This window comes from Aedes albopictus, chromosome 2 (assembly GCF_035046485.1).
Source record: "Aedes albopictus strain Foshan chromosome 2, AalbF5, whole genome shotgun sequence".
NCBI classification, from domain to species: Eukaryota; Metazoa; Arthropoda; class Insecta; order Diptera; family Culicidae; genus Aedes; species Aedes albopictus.
The window spans coordinates 304,735,781-304,760,364 of record NC_085137.1 but is presented as its reverse complement, the minus strand read 5'-3'; the positions used below and the strand labels follow the sequence as shown (position 1 = coordinate 304,760,364).

Here is a 24,584-nt window from a genome sequence, read left to right as displayed (position 1 = left end):
ATCCACACGATCCGTCTTCGGACCACGACATCTGGTAGGAACCTGCACACAACATGCAATGCAGCAAATGGTGACGATGAGAGCTACCGCGTACCTACTTCTAGCCAAGCATTCCAAGCTCATGGCAGACCGACGATATGCAGAGGTGCCTGGCTGTCAATCAAAATCACCGAGAACATTAATTTACATAAACACCATCGCGTTGCATCCCTCTCACCCTGTGGACCTGATGGACCGGAGTCAACGAAGCGGGGACTCTGAGCGATCCTCTTTTTCACCGTCGCTTCTCAGTTCGTAGATTGAGGATCGAGCGGATGGACGGATGACCGGGGGACGGTCCAGCACTAGCTCTAGCAGGTATAGACACTGTGGTTTGACTTATGGATCTGCGACGAAGCCGCACTCTGACGAAGAAGTGTTTCGGTGGCGACCCGGGGGCCAGATTAGATTACTCCGGATTGACGGACTTAAGTGACTAGGTAAATGCTACCTGTCGTCGCGATAGGCTTATTTGGACAGTAGCCGTGGACCGGTGGTGAATTAGACATGCCAGCCATACCACCCATTCGAGTAATTAGGGAGCAATTTTAAGCAACTGAATTCTCTCTGCTTTGGGGCTCTTTCAGGTTGCATACGGGCAAATTGACGAAAGATTTATTGGTGTCGAACCGTTGTTCTCAGAAGTCCCCTGAAATACATGTGATGTTCCATTTCTCAAAGTGTTTCGGAAAGCCCTTGCATATAAATCAGCATAGACATCATATATCACTCTGCAGTAAATATGCGGCGATGCAGCCGACGAGCAGAAACTTCCTTCTTCGTCAAATATCGCAATAAATAGAGCCATCAGCCATCATATATTTCAATATCGGAGGGAGGTGCAAGAAGAAAAATGTTTTATAGAAATTGCTTGACGCGTATCGGCTGGATTTGCATACAATCGACTATAAACTTTAATCCCGGCCACGAGGGCTAACAGTAGCAGCAGCAACAGCAACGACGTGGTCGGTTCACGTCGCAACAGCGTGTCGTTGGGTGTCCGTCCGTCCAGTCTTCGCAGTTTTGAACGGGCAATTTACGATCGATATCTGATTGCCGTGAATACTAAGCATCGATGAGCCCTGAATGGTTTCTAATCATACTTCCCGAAGCATGACAGGTTTTTGAAATTACTTCATAAGTTAACAGTTTCTGCTTGATGACTGCGCTTAATAGTAATAATAAGCCTATCTAAAATAACAAAAAAAAAACAAAAACTAAAAATACAAAATAAGCAAGTGATTCCAAAGCATCTTCGGGCAGAATGTAGCTAGAAAATATGCATGCAGAAAATACTGAATTGGGCTATGAAATTTTGAAAAAAAAAAACTGATACCGTAATCCAGGGTCAAATTGATCACTTTAAAACAACTTTTGCGGATAACATCAGTGCCATTTCAAATATTGCCAAAAGAATTTCTGTAAAACCAGTACCCAGTGGATCTCCATGGAACCACGTGACAGAATTTTGTTCAACAAATTTAAACTTTAACTTAAATAACTCCTAAAATTAAAAAATTGGAAATGCCATTTTGGGGCGAAATTGATCAGCATACAATTAAGCATCGGTTGGAAAGGAAAATTTCCTTCTCCGCTTAATTTTGCTCTTCTAAAACCGAATAACGCTTCTGAAATCTTACAACTGGTGAATTAAATACTTTAAATGCTAAATTAAATTTTGAAATTTCTCCTTAAACGCCTAAAGGTAGGCAATTTCATTTGAAATAAGTGATTTCAATCACAATAAATGACTATTTCCTCATAAAATGAACTTTTTGTAACTATTTTATGTTCTGATTAGCTGCATAATATCCTAACCAAGGCTCCACAAAAATGTTTAAACAGAGAATTTACGGGAAGTCATATTGGCAATTGATTGTTTAGTAGCAATGATTTCAGCTAAATGAGAAATACATTGCAAATTCCTTTAAAAAATAAGGCAAAACTACTTTTTTTTCTAAAAAATAAAAGTCTACACTCATCTCTAGACATTTACGAATCAGATGACGTGAAAAGTTTAAGATCATTACGACGCTTAAGAGCTCCTAGTATGGGATTACAATGTAGTACCCGAGTGATCAATTTCACCCCGCTGATCAATTTGACCCCGGTTTACGGTACATAATCAAATTGAAATCGAAAGAGCTTTTTTTCTGGCCACTATGTTTTTACAGATTTTAAGAACTCGCTTCCATGGAAAAACTTCAACAGGTTTTTTAAAGAGATTTTTGGTTTTTAATAGATTATGCGCATTTCGCATCTTTAATTTCTCTCGGAGATATTAGTTAAAGGAAGTGTAAAAAATACTGTAACTCGTACTGCCGGCTAAGAGACAACTGAGAATACCATCGCGCGTTTGAGGGTACCGTAAAATGGGGTAACTTTGACAGTTTTTCAGCGAATTTTCTTAATATTTTTCCATGTAACAGTATTTTCCCTACTTTTATATTTTTAAAACAAGTACTGGGGTATCAGTTATCAATTGCAATTGAAAGATTTGATGATTTTACATATTTTGGGTGACTTTAAGTTTTCCATATGAGCGAAAATCAGATTTTCATTTTGGGGTAACTTTGATAGTGGCCTGAAAAACACATCAAATCTAATAAAATAATCACAGATTGAAATCTTAGGAATATGAACCTGATGAGAGAAGCCTTGTGGAAAATATCACAGAGATTTTTTATATCAAAACATTGATTTTTTACTAAATTTTACATATAAAAATGAGTTTGTGGAGTACTGAGTAAAAAACACAGTGGATTTAGCTGTCAAAAATTATTATCTTTGTACAAATATATGTTTAACGGTACATCAACATACAATTGCATGCTATTCATGGTGAGTTTTCTTTTTTGGGTATTTTTTTAAATTTTCTATTAACAAATTTTGAATAACACAGATTTATCTATATGAAATTACAAGGGTATTGCATACTTTTAGGCGTTTATTGGTGTATGGAGATTTATGTCTCAATTTACAAAATTGAGTCCAGTTTGTAAAAACGCACTTCGTTAAGAGATTCAAGGCCAGATTTGGAATCTACTATGATGGATCTACCAAGAATAAGAGGCCATTCGTTGAAAAAATAGTTGAAACAGAGCTGTACAGCAGATTGTTTGAAGGGTTTGACAAATGACAGAAATATCATCATTTTTTATTTTTAGTCCAAAAAGTTAAATATAAACTCGGTTTTAATGAAAATTCGTTTAAGATGGACTTTCATATGTACAGTTTTGATCTACGTTTGCATTTTTCTTAACTGGTTAAAGGAATCATAGTTATAAGGTAATCTAAACCATGCCTGTCGCACTATCAAAGTTACCCGCATTATCAAAGATACCCCATTTTACGGTAACAAGAACTTCAAATATTTCCAAGAAATAGCGATAACATCGGATAGATTCTTTTAATACACGTTTATTCCGCTCGGTATACCATACAGTACTGCCTTTTGTCTTGCTCTTCTTGAGCTCCTGCCCTACTGTTAGGGCTACTACATTAGTCTTTGAAATGGCGTATCCGCAACAATACCTACTTATTTATTTTTCACAAAAAGTTGCTTCAATCCCATCCCATAACTTTGAAATAATTGTTTTGTTAATCTGTGACCTTTCAAATAAAATATATATATAAAAGAAGCAGATCAAATTTTCATGAAAAAATTGGCCAAGTTTAAACAACAAATAAATGTTTCCTCCCTTGTCACATTTTAATACGCCCCATTTATCATCTCGTCGTACTGTTCTCTCTTTCTTTCCGCAGTCACCAGAACTAGAATTTCGGCATGAGCTGATGGGGCGCATAAATAAATTGGAAAGTGATGTCGAGCTGGACGTGGTACCGATTAATCAGCATCATCCATCATCCAGCTCCCCGCTGCCCCAGTCGACACTGTCCGGCTACGGACCCCAAGGTTACGACTATGGTAAAGAGTTCTTTTTCGGTAAGTATCATTCGGCGTTTCAGTTCCCTCGAATGAAGAAAAAATATGATAAATGCTCACGCGATTTGCTATATCTTAAACCCCCGAAATAGCTGGAAACAAACACCGAGATGCACTATGCACGGATGGCGACGATTCGTTTCTGCGACCTCCGCTGTGGGAGGACATCACAAGTTCAATCCAGAACATTGACCCTGAGAACGCCGTCATGCTCGGTACGCTGAACGGTATTCCGCAGGTCAAAACAGAGGCTGTAGATGATACCTTTTTGGAGCCTCTCTCCTCACCACTTTTGAGTCCATTGGAAATCAAAACCGAGAAGAACCTCTCGATGCAAAACAACAACAGCATACACCAAAACCAGTTACTTAGCGATAGTAGTACTAGTACAAGCAATGTATTCCTAGCAAATAGTGAGTCCAACTACCTGCATCACTCGCATCCGCATCCAGCCTCCCTTGCCACTAGTCAGCATGCCCATGCTCAGCAGCACAACCTTAACGGCTACATGGGCTGTACCAATGGAAGCGGAAGTCTCCTAGCCAATACCCACCATGGTGGTCACCAAAATCATCACTCACATCATCAAGCTCACCATCCCCAGGTGAATCAGAACAACAACTATTACCATTGGCCTTCTCATCAGCCAACCCACGGGGCTCCACAAATGTACCACCACAAATACCATCCACCCGCGCAAGGCCCCACAATCTGTACGCCAATTTCGAGGCTTATGTACGTCCCACCTTTAACCCCGCCCAACTCCGACCCTGGAAGCCCAGGCACCACACTTCAGGTAAGCAAAATCAACCTTCCAACACTCATCCACACCATTCAACATTCAAAAATGCCCCTAATAAAAACAGAATCCTCCTCGACGGACACCCCCGCCGCCATACCACCCACAGCAGCTGGCATCCCTCTCGATACACATGGGTCCCACCGGTCAGCAACCCACCCACCTGCATCACCACCCGCACGGGATACCATCGCAGCAAGCGTCTTCAGTGTCCACCGTTCCTGCCGGATCTCAGCAGCATCCGCCTTCCTCAGCGGCACTGGCAACGGTGAACCCAACCAGTAATCCAGCAATATCGATAGCAATCGGCAATAGCGGTGGTAGCACCGGTGCCAACAACAACAACAACAACCACAACAGTAGCAGCGGCAGTGGCAGTGGTGGTGGTAGTAGTGGTAACAGTTCCGGAACCGGGCGGAAACGGTCCCAGCACAGCATCAACCACGTGCTCAGTACGGTTGGTGTGGTGAAGCACATCGTTGGACGGTACAACCGGCGCAACAATCCGGAGCTGGAGAAGCGACGGATACACCACTGTGATTTTATGGGTGAGTACTGATTTCGTAATTTTGTTATTTGTGGCAGCGCGTAATTAATGCGAAAATGAGATCAGATTGCCTTTAGTAATCTACCAATCCGCTCTCACTAAAGCATTCCCATTCGATAATGAGCGATTGACTTTGTTATTTTTGTTTTCATACGTCATACATACATACATACATTTATTTGATCAACATCACATTTAAGATAAAACATAATCAAAAATAGTACGCCACAATACTCGGTTTGTGGTTGCAGCTTTCCAGCCTTGGTCACGCCCAATGCTTGCCAAATCACGCTCCACCTGGTCCGTCTATCGTGCTCTCTGCGTTCCACGCCTACTTGTGCCAACCGGATCAGTCACGAACACCATCTTTGCAGGGTTGTTGTCCGGCATTCTTGCAACATGTCCACCGTATCCTTCCGGCTTTGGCCAACTTCAGGATACTAAATTGGATACTGAAATTGAACATTTTTCTCAATATTTCAGAAACCAGTGGAGATATCGCAATTTCGAGGTCAAATTTCGCCTTTAAAATTTCCAGAATCACCCATTTGTCTTGTAAAAATATCGTAGTTTTGAAGTAGACACATTTTTCAAAATAAGCCCCACCCTAATTCGAGGTAGACGAATTCCCTACACCACCTTGGAGGTGCCCCCGTCTATCGGAACATTACAACCTAGACGGAACCGCTTGTATTCGGTTCCATATGCCAGCATGTAGGCGGACCCGGGGCAAGAAGGTCACCTTAAGTATTTTGAACTATTACATGGTAAAAACACCAGTAAATCGAACGTTTATCGAACGAAAAGTGTAATTTAGACTACTATCTACAAAATTTAATCGATATTGATAAGAAACTTATCATGAAAGTGCACAAAATATAAGCATTTCTTTCGGTTGTTTTTCTCAATGGGCCGGGGTAGAAGGCCACTCTACCGGGGCAAAAAGGACACATACCTAATAAATCAGCTTTCTTCGGGGAACGCCCTTTTGGTTGGCTGTCTGCTTTTCCGGCATGCCGGAATCGGAAACCGCTTTGATTTCCGCGATCCTACTGTCAGATGGTCATTATTTTCGGGTCGAAATCTACCTACCATCTTCGACCGGCCACTCGAAATCACAACAATAACAACAACTGTTTGACATTTGCATTCAAGGTTATGTTCAAGGAAGCAAAGTGCGATTCAAAAAGTGACCCTTTTGCCCCGAGCAGAGTTGTCCTTTTTGCCCCGGATATATATTTATATATATATAAAAATGGCGACACAACCCAGTAGTATTCTATTACAAATATTTGTAATTATTGTAAACTTGCTTTTAACTTAGAATAAACCTAAAAAATAATAATGAAAGCCATTTGACAATCCTTATTTTGTGCAATGTCACTGACCAGTCTGGTCAGCTTCCCAGCAGTGATGGAAAACAGTGAGGAATGCAGCTGAGCAGACACAAATGCAAAGCTATTTTACTCGTGAACAACAGAAGCCAGAATATATTCGCACTTCACTCGCGAGCTAACGAAGCTGGTCGCACTTGTGATTGATTCGCGAAGCAGCTCTGAACATTTTCCAATTTTGTAAAAAAATGAATTTACACGGCCCACAGATTTAGTTTTCAGGAACAATAATGTACAAAACACTACTATCTGATGGATAATTACTTGTTTTGCTATTAAAATCGCACTTAAATGCAATTCCCGCATCTCCACTTGTTCTTCGCGAATATAAATTCATGAGTGTTTTTGTTTTTGTTTTGCTTCATACTCGTGAAGCAAGCGGGTGCGAATAAACTCACACACGACTTACTCTTGGCACCGTGAGTAAACCGTTTGTCGGTTTTACACTCGCGAGTTGATTCACGATGAGAGTGTATCCATCTCTGCTTCCCAGAACAGCCGTTTTCCATAGCTCTGTGCGGTCGGCACTGTCGTATGCCGCTTTGAAGTCGATGAACAGGTGATGCGTTGGGACCTGGTTTTCGTACGTCACCACAATCCAAATCAATTTTCCCAACAGAATTATGGATATGAGAAAAAAAAAAGTGACAGCAAATGGAAAAAGTCACCACCCGCGTGCACTACTTGCTTCAATCGTTTTCCATCATTCAAATGAAATGAATAAAGATGTTCGGATCACTTATTCAAAATTTCAACTTTAAGGGGCCCTCGAAATGAAGCGCTCGGAATTATGTTTTCTCGGACTTCTCTGGAAATTCGTATAGGAATTACGCTACAAGTTTATTGTGGGGGGGGGGGGGGGGGGGGTTGAAAAGTCCCAAAAAATGACCACGTGGTTTATGGACAGCCCCTAAGTACTGTTCCTTTGAATTCCACTAAGAATTTGCATTCGAGTCAAGTACAAGACACTGAAGACGACCTTACAGTTGAGGTTGAAATACGTATCTGTCAAAGGAGGAATTGCTTGATGACATTTTCAAAAGAGTTCCTAGACTTAGGAAATCCTTGAGAATTACCGGAGAAATAACGAAAGTAATGTTGTTAGAAATAATTATCGAAGCAATTTTCAAATGTGCTATCAAGAGATATCCCAAAAACTGTTGGATGAAATTCCTGATAAAAACCCTGGGTAAGTTGCTGAAATAATCCTGAAAATTTTAATGCAGAGGTTGCCAAACAAGTGTCGTAGAAATCATCAAAAGATTTTTTGAACAAATTGCTGGAGAAATTCCTGAAGACATTACCGGAAGAATCCTTTGAAGCACGGTTGCAAAAATTCCGAAGCTCCCAACGAACGTGAGTTTTTGTTTTTGTCTTTTCACCACACCGCTTCTGACGTTGAAGCCCCTGTCCTTCACGGAGGCTATTGAAAAGAGAATAAAAATTCTCTCGTCGCTCATACTGGGGAGACGGCGAGGTTCAAAAGGAACATTTTTTCTGTGACCGGCACTCAAACGACAAAAATTCACCACGCTTGCTTATGGGCGAGTTGCATTCATGCGGCCGGTGTTGACATGAAGCATCCATCAGCGCAGAGCGTGTGTTGATGATGGTGCAGTCATTACCTCCACAAAGTAGTTGAATTTTTCTGCGTTCACTTTCAAGTATCTCACAGCGGAGCTGAAAATGAATGTCAAAAGCATTCAGTTCAGCAGAAATTCATTCAATTGAATGAGATTTTTTCAACCCTGCTTTGAAGACATTGTCGAAGGTATCTCTTAAAGAATTACCGGACAATTCCTGAAGAAATTACCGAAGGAACTTTGTTATTATTTGCAGGAGGAAATTTGCGAAAAATGGAGGATGTATTCCTGAATGAAATCCAAGAGAAATTCCTGACAAATTTCTCAAATGTATTATTTATAAATTTCCAGAGGAAACCGTTGACCTTTTAGAGTCGGGCCTGGGATCGAACCCCACTCTCAACATACTCACACAATATTAATTCTGAATTTGAAAGATAAGTCAAGCCGTAGGCTCCGCAATGAATTAGCACCGGGCAAAAACTCTTGTTTATAAACCCATATTCATCTTTGGTTCCGCTCGCGGTATCGACCTTGCCGGTGTACAGAAGACGTGTGCGGAGACGTCTTCTGTACACCGGCAAGGTCGATACGCCACCTGCACACAATCAAATGTTACCGTAACACATATTCTGGCAAAAATATCTATGACGTCTACAATGCAAACGGTAGGCATGAGAGTCCATGATCTTGTCACCACAGCCCCGGAAAGATTCGAATAGACTTAATATGGCTGATCGGGCTTCACAGATCCTGCCTAAAAAGGGGTACATTGAAGTGCTGCTTCCACCTTTCAATCACCTCAAGAAATGATGCAAAACATCACCTCACGAATGGTCAATCAACTTATCAATTGTATTTTTATCGCTTGCGATTGAAATGCGCACTGCTCAGTGATGACCAGAGGCAAATAGGTGGCAAAACGAACATGATGTAACTCACCAACGATTTTGCACACATCTGTCAATGCCGCCACATGCTCACCCGAACAGCCGAACAACACCGAATGGGTTGGTTTTAGAAGCTACGGCACGAACGCTCGACACGCACACAGAAGCAACATTTGCATGTACCGACACCACACCAGTAACGTTCCCAGTCTACGATGCTTCGCGATAAGCTGATCGAAAAGTATCGAAAGCGATGAAAAGACAGGGTTGGCTGGAACGCAACAGCTCAACGGCGAAAAGGAGCAGCCAACAATGCTGATCAACGTCGAGTCTGTTCGTGTGCTATTTGTATGGGAGGTTGGTCTGATAAAGCGAGGTAGGGTGAAAACGTATTCGTTGTCGAAGCGAATCGCATCATTTCGCGAATGTTTTCACCAAATAGCAAGCTTGACCTCAAGTCTGCAGATATCGGCTCGAGACTCAAAGTAGATGAGGGACGCGTTGAACTTCTGGTATAACATCCGTATTTCTTGGGAACGGCGCAGCAGTTCAATTTCCTCATACTCTGCTTCTTCCAGGCGGAGTTTTTTCTCTCTATCGTTCCATGTTCTGCCGGGCTCCTTGCTGCAGCATTACCACCCGCATTACTCGTGGAACCATTTATTCTGTTGACTTCGCTCCACGTGTCTTATGGTGCTCTCGGCTGTATCGTTGGTGACCTGATTTGTACTCCAGTAGTTTACTAGAGGGGCACATCGAGCTCGCCCTCGTCTGGTATCGCTGCATCAAGACACCGCGCGTATGCTGAGTAGGTCGCTGGTTATTCATCAATCACTTAAGGACAGACTTGTTAGAATCGCAAATGGCCGCCACAATGGCTGACTTTGTCACCTACCCACGATTTCGAAAGCACAAATTTCTTCGTAAACAAAACCAGCGCACTTGAGCTTCTTATGTTAAGCTTATTGCAAGTGAGCTAAAATAGAATAATCAAATGCACTGTTGTTTGAAGCTTACTTCTAGAGATTTGTGCGTCTGAAGTTCTGATGCACTACTGTTGAAGCGGGACTTCAAGCCGCTTGTCCTCAACCTTATTTACAGCTCTTTTGTCCACTAGGGCACTGCGTGAACGATTCCACTTGGAAGCTGTTCTTACACTTTGTACAACGCCTAAATGTATTCTATTCTAATTCTACTATATCAAACTGGTTGCAGTTACGCTGGTTTCACTTTTTACCCCAGCATAATAGCATGATAAGCACGAGGATGTTGTTGATGTGTGGATGTTGGTTGTTCCTTTTTCCAGTCTGATTGGGGGTCCATTATGAGTTGCCGTTCGCCGATGTCCAAGTATCCAGGTCCATTTGAGCCATGGGGTCACAAGAGGGTCAGTGTCAGCTGGTCTCAGCGGACACGCTATGTCCAAAGGAAAGTATTATGAAAAGTGAATGTAAAAAAGAATTTATTCGGTAGAACCATATTTTTGCACCTCTAGATTCAGAAAATGTGTGGTTAAATAACACTGCTCGACAAAATTTCACAAAATTTGGTGTTATGGGATAAGAAAAAAAAATAACAAGGGTTTGGGACCCCAGAAGTGCCACAGTGAAAGAATTTTTGAAAAATATTGGACCGATCCTTCACAGTTCAAGACCGAAGTTTGTATGGAGAACTTGGGGTGTTCAATTGATACGCACATAAGAGCGTATGGTGCATATATTTAGGCGTTTTCGGTATTCAGGTTTGTTTCGTTATTGTCTAACGCCTAAATATATGCACAGCCCGTTCTAACGAGCACATCAATTGAACACCCCAAGTTCTCCATACAAACTTCGGTCTTAAACTGTGAAGGCCCGGACCAATATTTTTCAAAAATTCTTTCACTATGGCACTTCTGGGGTCCCAAACCCCTGTTATTTTTTTTCACATCCCATAACAAAATTAAGTGTTGAACGGTGTAATCCATCTTGGGTTTTTTTTCCATACATTTTAATATGGGACGAAATTGACATTAAAATGACTTTTTTGATATTTGTATGGGAAAATGGGAAAAAAATCAAAAATATCAAAAAACCCTAGATGAAATATGTATTTTAAACCGCACAGATTCTGAAATAAGAGGTCCGAAGCTACGATCCTAAGGAATAACATTTGAGGTACATTCGATTTTCATGATACTTCCCTTTGAACATAGCGTGTGCCAGGGCTGGGATCGAACCCATGACACTCTGCTTATGAAGCAAACGTGTGACCAATTGCGCCACGGGCCCCGGCACTGTATGTTGTTGATGGCGGAAAGTTTTGAACGCAGTTGTTTGACCATCAACAGGTAGTCCCTTGCTGGCATTCGACCTATAACTACCTATAAGGTGTGATACATTTATTCTGGTTAGCAGAATCATACGACTAAAGTTTCCAATGCAAACATACTTATCTTGGCACCGTTCACTTTTCACATCCGAGAATGATCTTAAGAGTTGGGCCATTTTGCTACGGTTCTTCTTACGGGCCATTTGGCTACGGTCAAACCAACTCATTATGTCTAGATATATCACAGCACCTAGTGATTTTTCTCACACCACAAAACCATCATATCGCACTTAAGGGGACCGTTTTGTCTTAATCTACCGAAGGGGACGTCCCCAATCCGATGGCTTCATTTCGCAGTGGCTGCGGCGGTGATCTACCTGATGGGAGATAATTAATATTATGGGGGCAATTTTCCCCTGAGCCACGGCAGAGGATCCCTTACAAGGAATGTGAGAAAATCTCACCCATCAATCGTATCGTTTCCTACCTTCGGGCAGCGTTATCTCACAGCTACAGCAGTGCCTTCCAAGGCCTGAAATGAAGACATCCAGCCATGCTAACTGCCCGCGCCCCCGTGTAACAACTCTCCAAGAGCGGACCGCGTTGATTATGTTGTTCGGAATGGCACCTCCCCGGTCGTACACAGCTTTATTACGGGGCCGATTGCTGAAGCGATTAGGCTCTCACCTCTCCGTATGGATCCGCGGCGGGCCTGGAAAACCGTCATCCTATTAGAGAAGTCACTCTTTAAACTGAGAAAAGCGATAATTATCACCCGCACTCAAACGTGGCGGTCGTCTAGGAGAGTCGTCGTTTGTTGGCGTGGTCTAAGAGGAGTGTGAAAACTCCTTTTTGGGTGATCTCGTCTCGTTGGTTTACTTGTAGGTGAATTTGCGCTGGCGATCATTAGTCAGTTCGAAATGGGTTGTGTTTTGACCAGTGATAATTAGTGTCTTATGGGTAGAGCAACATTGCGTAGATACCTTCCTAGAGTGTTTATGGACCTGCCACTGGGCAACGTGTTAGCCGTGGTCAACGAGATCAGAATGGATTGGAAAGGCATGGAGTGATTATGATTATGTGTCATGTTGATAGACATTCTAAAGAGGTTGTAAACATTTGGAAGTGTTTGCATGGTTCTTGAGTAAATACTAAGGATAGGCAAAAACCTGCATAAATTTATCCCTGAATTAAGACTGCTACATATTTTAAGAGCGTGACTCAGCAGGGCATCTCACATTGCGCAAATAAATCACCATGATCCATGCTGGCACTATGAATGCAAAACATTTTGATTGATTAGTAAACACTCGTGCCGCATAGCTACTCCAACTTGATGTCAACGATCAATGCCCCATAACAGCAGCAAAAGCCTCTGTGCATTCCAGTAGAATTTCTGCACGTATTTGCAAACACAGATAGGTACTTGTAGTCGCCACCCTTACCACCCTCTTGAACCCGTCCAGAATCAGATAGGCTCGACAAAGAATCGAAAAAGCGATCAAGGTGCACATGTTCAGCTGATTTCGAACGTTTCCGTGGTGCAAAGAGGCTGCCCCCTTTGGCAGGAATCAGTCATCAGGCATGTTCTATCTAATCCACCTCGAACAACAATCGTGAATTTGATGGAAGCTACAAAGCGGTGCGCTACTCGACTCTAGCTTAACTACCAGATATCTTACTGGCAAATTGATTCAATCAGCAACTCAACCCAATGGAGTACGATGCCTGGTGCCTAGTTGAGCATAGGTACCACCCTCCAGAGCCGCGAACATGGGAACATTGTCGTTCCACGCCTGATTGCATTAATCATAAATTCAATATCTAACAAATGTGATTGCCATGAAGTATTGTTTCAATCCGAGGGCGGATGTAATGAGGCAAGCTAACGAGCCACATTATTAATGATGTTTCGATAGCTACCCCTCAAATACACGATCGGCAGTAGTGGTTGGTGGTTTAAAGTGTGCAATGTGATTCAGCCATTTGTCGTTTGTCACGTTTCAATCCGACGCGCGATAAGATCAGCACATTCGCACTCGCACGAAACATGATCAACTAGTACGGCTGAGTAGAAACCTTATCAAGGCACAAAACAAATCCCAGCTCATCTTCAAACGCGATATTGGACGTGATCGAGTTTGACTCCCGGTGAAATGCTATACACCTGTCTGTCAGTCGAAGACCCCTGGAAACTAGTTCAAATCAAAGCCCCACAAACTGATGATGCTTCGGGCGACAGGAGGAGACAAGTCACACCTGAGTCGTTGCGTCGTCGCAACAGCAGCAACAGCAGGTTAGCGCTTGTTACACTAACGAACTGAATTTACCATAAAATGGAACAACTGTCTCGTGTGTCACAGACGCTGCGCTGGCTGCTGGTCATCTCGTTGCAGCTCTAGGTAGGTTCAGACAGACATATATGATAGTGCAGCGATAATTGCCATTGAGAGTTTTTTTTTTATTGTGCAGTCTTCTGCGTTAAGTATCTGCCAATGGAATGCTGTTGGCAGTTGCATTTCACTTTTATTTGCGGAACTTGAGAATGTACAAATGGGTTGTTTTGATTGAATCTCAATCAGATATCAATACCAGATTGGAATCGCTTGAAATCCGAGCACTGTGCGATTGAGGGACGGTTAACAGTTTGCGCAAATAAACGTTTTAGAGAATCAATTGAGAGTATTTGGATGAACTAGGCAAACCTTTACCTAGTGAAGCTTTTTTACCACTATCGAAGAACGCGAAAAATTTTGAATTCCTAGTACAAAGTCGCCGGTTTTAGTTTCAAAAAGGCTGGATCCACCAGTTGTACATGATCCGGAAATTTCCAGTCAGTAATATTCACATTTGTTATCGGTAAGTTCGATGTCACATATGGGAGTTATAAGAAATCCATCTTACGAGAGAATGAGCATGAGCATGATTGACCGCCCGCGGTTGCTCCTCTGTTATTGCAAGGACAACTGCATTTACACAAAGAACCAATAGATGATGCTTGGGACTAGCATTCTCCTCATTGTGTAAATGCTGGAATCCCAATACTTAGAAATCCATCTTACGAGAGAATTCGGAAAAACTCATTTTGATTGTCGCTGAGGTTCACCCAGCCAACACACGATCGCATATGATGTTGAATAGGATGCAAAAGTGGAGGCGATATGCGTACTCTTTACACGCAGGTTAATGGAAGCATGTACGCATATGGCCTCCACTTTAGCATCCTATTCTACATCATATGCGACTTCGTGTTGGCTGGGCAGTGCTTAACATCCATGTTGGCTTGACCAAATCTGCAAACATAGACTTCGGATTGTTGTCGTCAAAGCTTCAGCTGTAGAGCCAGCTGATCTGCCATAAAATTACATTCGGGTCCGGAATATAGGTGGGCTCCTACCGGAATAAGGACTCCATCATCGCCTTCTACCATCACAATGGCTGTTGCGAGCAGTACAGATGATGTTGCTGCTGGAGGAATCCCAATCTCTCTGCCATTTTAACATCGACGATGTTCTGGCAATCCGGCTCGCGCCTCTTGAATTGCGTCGCTCAAAAGACTATTGGTCCTCTTCCGCCACTAGTGCTATGGATATCACGCCCGCTGGCACGCATACCGCGTCCGGTATGCGCTGACCACCCTAAGCCACATCAGTCTGTTGGTATTCTCGAGTCGCTTCACGTTTCGGTTCACCACTAGCGCATTTGACCATGCAGCGGCGCCATACCGTAGTATGGAGACCGCTACTGTCGCGAGCAGCTTACGCTTACTCGAGACTATTGCCGAACTTTTGACATCTTTGACATCTTTGCGATGCTTGCCCTTTTGCAGGCATATTCTACGTGGCTTCCGAATTTCAGTTTATCGTCGATCATTATTCCCAATTGCTTCAGTAAGTGCTTAGAGTTGATCGTACATTCACCTATGGTTACCACTGCCTGTTGTTTAAACTTGCGGTTGTTTACCACCACCACCTCCGTTTTGTGGTGCGCGAGTGCCAACTGTTTCGACCTTATCCAACCCTCCACTATGTCAATTGCATGCGTTGCTGTCAGTTCCACTCCCACTATCGACTCGCCGCATACCACGAGGGTAATATCATCGGCAAAGCCGACCAGCTTTACGCCCGGTGAAAGTTTGAGCCTTAATACGCCATCATACGCCGCGTTCCATAATACCGGGCCCAGGATGGACCCCGGAGGTACACCTGCGGTGATGTTGTAGCTCTTCTCGCCTTCCTCGGTGTTATAGATTAGCACCCTATTCCGGAAGTAGCTCTCCAGTATCCGGGATAAGCTAACCGAGACTCCTAGGTGGCGTATGACGCACTCCACAGTGGGCAAAATCGACCCAAAAAACGGATCTTTTAACGCCGCTGGTTTCGGTACGTGAAGTTGACCGTTTCTGACGTAAAAAAATACGAGAAATCGATTGGTGCTAAATTCATTCACCGCACGGCACGGAAAGTGGTCCATTTTGCCCCATTTTGCCCTTTTTCATACAATAATAGAATCAAAATGTACTTTCAAACAACAAGCACAACTGTAGATCGTTGAAAATAGCTGCATATATAACTAATGGTTCATAGCAATCATAAAAATACAATAAAGATCTTTCCAAGTGTTTATTTAGCCCTATATGCCCCAACAACGGCCGCAAATTTACACTTTTACCTAATTATGAATAGATTTTTAATGTTACTGAGTTGAAGTTGATTTTTTGGCATAAACAAAAAGCGATAAATCTTTTATCACCAGAATCATCTTCGGGAGTTGTCCAATTTGCCCCATTTCGCCCTATTTTCATAGAAGGAGATTTAAAATGTTTTTATAAGAAACAGATACTGCTAAGGAACGTTAAAATTAGTTTTAAGTGCAATTGGCAGCTAACAGTAATTATGCGCGTATATGAAAGATCTTTTGCCTATTTTACCCTACATGCCCCAAAACCTGCTGGATAATACCATATTTTGTATGGTTTTGCAATGTCACTGATTGCAAAACATAAATGAGATCATTTTTGATATATACGAATGCGGTTTATCGATTAATACTAAAATCATTCTCGAAATGGTAAAAACAGCTGTCCATTTTACCCCAATTCGCCTTGCTTTTTTATGTAATGAATTATAAGCCAATATATAAATTCATTAAAATAATAAATTAGTTTCCCTCATTTTCATTGGTGCTGAAACCAACGTAAACGAAAATACAGTCATATATACGACTTTTTCTATAATTTTAGCTTCTCATGGGGAATTAGGGTATAATAAGTATTTTATAAAATGTGCCAAATATAAACAAAACTGATTAAATAGGCCGTCTTAAAGTACCAATATGTATATATTAAAGATGCTACATTTAATCAATTCTGAGCATATTTGCCACATATTAAGATTAAGATTAATGCTTATTTTGCCCTCAGTTCCCCACAAAAAAACAAGAATTGGAAAAAAGTCATATATTATAACTGTCCTTTTGATTACATTGGTTTCAGTACCAGAAGTCGATGAATTCGGACACAAGCAAACACGAGAAATCAATTTATTCATGAGACGACAAAAAATCAGGGTGAATTGGGGTAAAATGGACAGCTGTTTGTACGCTCCCGTGATGCTAAAGCTAATCGATAAACCGTATTGGTATGTATCAAAAATGACTTCATGTTGCAACCATGATGTAGAGTGATGTTACAAAACAATACAAAAAATGTTATCGTCCAGAAGTTTTTGGGGCATGTAGGGTAAAATAGGCAAAAGATCTTTCATATACGCGCATAATTACTGTTAGCTGCCAATTGCACTTAAAACTAATTTTAACGTTCCTTAGCAGTATCTGTTTCTTATAAATACATTTTAAATCTCCTTCTATGAAAATAGGGTGAAATGGGGCAAATTGGACAACTTCCGAAGATGATTCTGGTGATAATAGATTTAGCGCTTTTTGTTTATACCAAAAAAATCAACTTCAAATCAGTAACATTAAAAATCCATTCATAATTAGGTAAAAGTGTGAATTTCCAGCAGTTGTGGGGGCATATGGGGCAAAATAAGTACTTGAAAGGATCTTTATTGTAATTTTATGATTGTTATGAATCTCTAATTATACCTGCAGCTATTTTCAACGATCTACAGTCGTGCTTGTTGTTTGAAAGTACATTTTGAATCTCTTCTTGTATGAAAAAAGGGCAAAATGGGGCAAAATGGACCACTTCCCGTGCCGTGCGGTGAATGAATTTAGCACCAATCGATTTCTCGTATTTTTTTACGTCAGAAACGGTCAACTTCACGTACCGAAACCAGCGGCGTTAAAAGATCCGTTTTTTTGGGTCGATTTTTCCCACTGTGCACTCGATGTCAGCCCAGGTGACGCGGTTGAACGCATTCTTTACGTTCAGTGTGACGACCGCGTAAAAGCGGATTGCCGTTCGCTTTTTCTGGAACGCTATCTCGCTCGTTTTGGGAGTGAGTTTTTGGTGGCAAAGTGTACAGGCCGCGTTTTCATTCGGATCGTCCGCGTGCACGTCGTCGTCGTCGTCTATTTGACTGCTGATCTTCGTACGGGGCGATTTAGTGAGTTTTTGGTGGCAAAGTGTACAGGCCGCGTTTTCATTCGGATCGTCCGCGTGCACGTCGTCGTCGTTTATTTGACTGCTCATCTTTGTACGGGGCGATTTAGTGAGTTTTTGGTGGCAAAGGTACAGGCCGCGTTTTCATTCGGATCGGCACGTCGTCGTCGTCGTCGTCTATTTGACTGCTCATCTTCGTACGGGGCGATTAAGTGAGTTTTTGGCGGCAAAGTGTACAGGCCGCGTTTTCATTCGGATCGTCCGTTGTCGTCGTCTATTTGACTGCTCATCTTCGAGATTTGGAGGCAAAGTGAAGAGACCATTTTTGCCTTTCTCGTACACCAAGGTGTACCGAAAGGCTATATGTTCACTCCAAAAATGAAATTTCGATAGAGCCCCCAGAGGGGCAAGTTTCGTATACCAATCGACTCAGCTCGACGAGTTGAGATGATGTCTGTGTGTGTGTATGTGTGTGTGTGTGTATGTATGTGTGTGTGTATGTGTACAAAAAAAGGTCACCTCACTTTTAGATAGTAAATATCAACCGATTTTAACGATCGACGGCTCATTCGACGCGGCATCTGGTCCCATTGTTTCCTATTGAAAATGGTTCGGATCGGTCCAGCCGTTCCGGAGTTATGGCCATTTAGGTGTTCCGGAACCGGTACCCCTGGAAGGGACCAGACATGAAAATGCACCAAACCCATGCATGCGACCCATCAAACCACGACATTTACGATTATCTGATGAACGGTAAGCAGGAAAATAGTCTCAGACCATATCTGAACCGGTAGTGTTCCGGAACAGGTTCTGGGTGTCCCGCCGGAAGTGGCCAAATATCAAATTGAGCATAACTCATGCATGCGGCTTTTTTGATAATCCGATGAACGGTTAGTAGGAAAACAGTATCAGACCACATCTGAACCGGTAGTGTTCCGGAACCGGTTCCGGATGTCCCACCGGAAGTGGCCAAATATAAAAGAGTACCAAACCCATGCATGCGACACATCAAACAGCGGCATTTTCGATAACCTGATGAACGGGTAGCAGAAAAACAATAGCAGACCATATCTGAACCAGCAGTGTTCCGGAACCGGTTCCGGGGGTCCCGACGGATGTGGCCAAATATAAAAGTGAACCAAACCCATACATGCGACACATCAAACAGCGGCATTTCCGATAACCTGATGAACGGTAAGCAGGAAAACAGTATCAGACCATATCTGAACCGGTAGTGTTCTGGAACCGGATCCGGATGTTCCGCCGGATGTAGCCAAATATAAAAGAGTCAAACCCATGCATGCGACACATCAAACAGCGGCATTTTTGATAACCTGATGAACGGTTAGCAGGAAAGCAGTATCAGACCATATCTGAACCGGTAGTTGTCCGGAACCGGCTCCGGGGGCCTCGACGGATGTGGCCAAATATAAAAGAGTACCAAACTCATGCATGCGATACAACAAATAATGGCTTTTCTGATAACCTGATGACTGGTTATAAAAGAAATAGGTTAGGACCACATTAGCCGGTAGTGCCGTAACCAGTTCCGGGTGTCCCTCCGAAAGTGGCTAAATATAAAATTGAACTGCACCTATGTATGCGACACAGCAAGGCTAGGATTTTTTGATAACCTTATGAACGTTAGCAAGCAAACAGGTTCCGACCGGTGAAAAAAATGTTTTACGCATATGGTCAAATCTCAACCGTTACGTAGTAATTGAACATTACATGTTTTTGACTTTGCTTGTCTCAAGCTGGCTATAACTTGAAAATGGTCAAACTAATCGCATTGGCTACCAAAAAGATCCTGAAATCTATTGGTTTAGTTGGATAACTAAAGCAAAAAAGCTCGAAAGTAGTGTTTTGCCTTTCTCGCACACTTAGTGTACTATACAACTATATGTTCACTCAAAAAACGATTTTTCGAAAAAATGCTCGGTGGATCAAGTCGCATATACCAATCAACTCAGTTCAACGAATTGAGATGATGTCTGTATGTGTGTATGTATGTGCGCAAAATAAGTTCACTTACTTTTAAGGCACTTCCCATTGACCGATTTTTCGGATTATAGCTTGAATCGAACCGGAATTGTTTGCTATCTTAAATGGTCCAGATCGGCCAAGGCCTTCCGGAGTTATGGCCATTTCAGTGATCTGGACCAGCACCGGTAGAACTGGCCGTATATAAAACTGAACTAGCCCATCATTCGATAAATCAAACTGCGGCAATTTTTGTAACCCTTAGCACGGTTGACGAGTTTTGTGCGGAAATCAACACTGGAGAGCAGAAGCTCCACAATGTCGGCCAAAAATTCAAGATGGCAGCCAAATGTTCAAGGTGGTGGCTCAAAATTCAAGATCGCGGCTGTTTACTAGAGACTTAGGCTCTTAAAGCATGCTATATGGGAATCATGTATATAAAAGCCCAGAGTTGTCTGTCCTTCCGCCACGCTCTGAAATGTTTCATTGAAATGTTTCACAGAATAAAAGCTTCAATAACGATTGCACTGTAGCATTGCACCTGTGTTGAAATGGTGCATCATTGATTTGATGCATCGTTGCATTGTTGCGTCATTGCATTGTTGCATTGCTGCATCGCTGAATTGGTGTTGCATTAGTGCATCATTGGATTGGTGCATCGTTGCATTGGTGCATCATTGCATAGGTGCATCGTTGCATCGTTGCATTGGTGCATCGCTTAATTGGTCCATCGTTGCATTGGTGCATCGTTGCATTGGTGCGTTGTTGAATTTGTGCATCGTTGCGTTGGCGCATAATTGCATTGGTGCACGTTGCATAGGTGCATAGTTGCATTGGTACATCGTTACATTAGTGCATCGTTGTTTTATTGCATCGCTGCATTGGTGTATCGTTGCATTAGTGCATCAATGGATTGGTGCATCATTGCATTGGTGCACGTTGCATAGACGCATAGTTGCAGTGGTACATCGTTGCATTAGTGCGTCGTTGAATTGGTGCGTCGTTGCGTTAGTGCATCATTGCATTGGTGCTTCGCTGAATTGGTCCATCGTTGCATAGGTGCATCGCTGTATTCTTGCATTGGTGTATTGTATTGTTGCATTGATGCATTGTAGTATCGTTTCCTTGATGCATCGCTGCATTTTTGCATTGCTGCATCAATCCAGTAGAAAGATCTAGAAGTTCCATTATTACATGGGCTAGAACCCTACAACAGTCATATATATAGCTTTCCAAAGAGATGCACTATGCTGAGTGAAATATTTCACATATTCATTGATACATAAGCCTTCAAGGAAGCTTCTAGAAATTTTCATTCCAGGAGAATCTGGGATTTTCTTCATTGGATAAAGAAAATTACTTTTTTGCAATTACGTTGCTTATTACCCTACTTTTCACTCGCGGTTGCAACGATAAAACGGCCTACTTTTCTCCACTAAAACAAAGGTGCCGAAATGTACTACTTTTCGGCACTCTTAAGAGTGCTGAAAAGTAGCACTTTTCGGCACTTTTGTCAGCATATACATTTTGCTCACTACCGCGATTTGCGTAGATAAATCTGTTGCTCCTACATCCAATCAGCAGCTCGAATCCAAATCAGGACTATTAACCCACCATCAGTCGCTTGCGTGTACTGAGTACACGCATCTCAGAAAAATGCAAAAAAATAATCGAAATTCGCACCAAATTGAACCGGGTGTTGGTCCTATTCCAAGATCCACTCTTCTTCTTGTTAGTAAGACAGAAAAAAAATGAAAAAATGCACGGAAAGTACTCGAAAAATACGTAATTCTAACCTCACATTTTGAATGTGTACTCAGTACACCGGCGCGACTGCTGGTGTAACTTTTTTGTGAATCAGACCGTTACACGAGCGGTCGCGTCGTGTACTCAGTACACGGCATACGCTTTCAATTATGGTTTATATGCTTTACTAGATACAATGTTGGTGTCTTCAGCAAAAATGTCCAACTGGATAATGCGCGTCTGAAAGTGGACATGTGGAACCGGTCAACACGATCTGGTCCTGTCCCGGGTTGCGGAATGGCCCTCGCGGGAACCTGTTTCGTGGACATTTCAGTTATGGCACCAAAACTAGGCATGCGACGGCTCTATCTTCATGATTTTCCATATCCATTATTTTGGTAACCATGAAAATGACCAGTGACCTCCCTGGCCAACCCGTGGCCACCGGAATGTGCCCTGGAGGAACCTGTTTCGAGGACATTTTGACCATGAGACCAAAACTAGGCTTGTGACGGCTCTATCTTCATGATTTTCCATATCCATTATCTTAGTAACCATGAAAATGACCAGTGACCTCCCTGGCCAACCCGTGGCCACCGGAATGTGCCCTGGAGGAACCTGTTTCGAGGACATTTTGACCATGACACCAAAACTAGGCTTGTGACGGCTCTATCTTCATGATTTTCCATATCCATAATTTTAGTAACCATGAAAATGACCAGTGACCTCCCTGACTAACCCGTGGCCACCGGAATGTGCCCTGGAGGAACCTGTTTCGAGGACATTTTGACCATAACACCAAAACTAGCCATGCGAAGACTCTATCGTCATGATTTTTCATAACCATCATCTTAGTAACCATGAACTTGACCAGTGACCTCCCTGGCTAACCCGTGGCCACCGGAATGTGCCCTGGAGGAACCTGTGTCGAGGAGATTTTGACCATGACACCAAAACTAGGCTTGCGACGGCTCTATCTTCATGATTTTCCATATCTATTATTTTTTTAGTAACCATGAAAATGGCCAGTGACCTCCCTGGCTAACGCGTGGCCACCGGAATGTGCCCTGGAGGAACCTGTTTCGAGGACATTTTGACCATGACACCAAAACTAGGCATGCGACGGCTCTATCTTCATGATTTTTCATATCCATCATCTTAGTAATCATGAAAATGACCAGTGACTTCCCTGGCTAACCCGTGGCCACCGGAATGTGCCCTGTGACACCAAAACTAGGCATGCGACGGTTCTATTTTCATGATTTTCCATATCCATCATCTTTGTAACCGAAAAAAAACTGCGAGTGACCTCTCTGGTTAACCCGTGGCTACCAGCTATGCAAGGGCTCTATCTCCATGATCTTCATCTTCTTTTTTGTGTAAGGTCCATACTGGGGCAAAGCCTGATACTCAGCTTAATGTTCTATGAGCACTTCCACAGTTATTAACTGAGAGCTTCCTTTGCATATGATCATTTTGCATGTGTATAGCGTGTGGCAGGCACAAAGATACTCTATAACGAAGAAAGCTAAGAAAAAATCCATTACAAAAAGTTCCAGTACCGACCGCGAATTGAACCTGTCACCATCAGCATGCATATACTGAATAATCACGCCTTCACAACTGTGGATATAGTGGTTTTCTATCGTCATGATGTTTCATGTACATCATCTTTGTAACTGTGAACAGTGCCAGTCATCTCTTTGGTTAACCTCTGGCCACTGGAATTCGCCCTGAAGAAACCTGTTCCGAATACATTTTGCCCTTGGCTCCTCATGTTTTTTCACCTTCGTTATCAAAATAGGACCAGTGACCTATCTGTCACACTCGTGGCCACTGGGGGTAACGGTTACCAAGACAATGAATATAAAAATTATGAAGATAGAGCCGTCCTCTAACATGTTCCTGCGGCCACGGGTTTATGCTAGGTATCGCTCAAGTAATTTCCGTTCAGTTCATTATTTTTTCTTTACCGGAATGGTCAAGAACTTCAACACAGAGAGCTTCATTTGATTTGACGTATCTTCTCAGTTCCGTACTAAAGTCAAGAAGAATCAAAAGCTTCCTCATTTCTCGAGCGATTCCTTACCTGAATTTTCCACGCATCGAGATAGGCCAAAAAATCTTGCGAACTGTGTACTTCTTATAATGCAAGGACGCTGCACAGTGGTTCCACCATAGGTCAATCAACTGTGATATCAATGTGGTAACATAAAGTTTATTGATTTTTTTTTTCTAAGTTCAGTCGTTTGCATTCATCACTCTACCATCCAACATGTATTTAGTTGATTGTGTTCGATTCTTATATGGTTGAAAACGATGTAAATGTAAAATTTAGATGCTACTTTATCATCTTATTTGAATAAGTGTGACTGGTTTATGATTTTTCAAAGATGTTTCCCCTTACGATCTCTTCGGACGTTTTTTTTTATAAATCTTCCCTAAAACATTGAACAATGAATTACTGACAAATTCAGTAGTAATTTTTATACATTACATTTCACTATTCTTAAGCAGCTGTGAGTACCGTGGATCGCCCAAACTAATATTAGTATACATTCATAACTCGATATAACGTAACAACATTTTCATATTCGTTACGACATATCAAAGTTACGTTATATCGAAGCCAAAAAGATCCCCCCTCCCCTCCAAATTATGTTATTCACTCAACAATGATTTTTAACCTTGTTTAAATGTTTTTTTTTTCATTGTTGTATTTTATATACCTATCTTCAAAAGTCAACTTTATAGTATACCTTTTTATATATAACTGTTTGAA

General features: G+C 42.1%; 1 protein-coding gene across 3 annotated transcripts in view; it reads left to right on the top strand.

Moving 5' to 3' along the window:
* The window catches only part of LOC109424254 (dendritic arbor reduction protein 1), a 430,722-nt gene that overhangs the window by 247,841 nt on the left and 158,297 nt on the right, over window positions 1-24,584 (top strand). Inside the window, exons 2-4 of one of the 3 annotated variants that reach the window (XM_062852182.1) lie at window positions 3,805-3,985; window positions 4,078-4,781; window positions 4,897-5,332. In XM_062852182.1, the coding sequence (XP_062708166.1) occupies window positions 3,805-3,985; window positions 4,078-4,781; window positions 4,897-5,332 (1,321 nt within the window). Of the gene's footprint in view, window positions 1-3,804; window positions 3,986-4,077; window positions 4,782-4,851; window positions 5,333-24,584 lie in introns of all 3 variants that reach the window. The other 2 variants (XM_062852181.1, XM_062852180.1) reach the window with 2 other exon arrangements.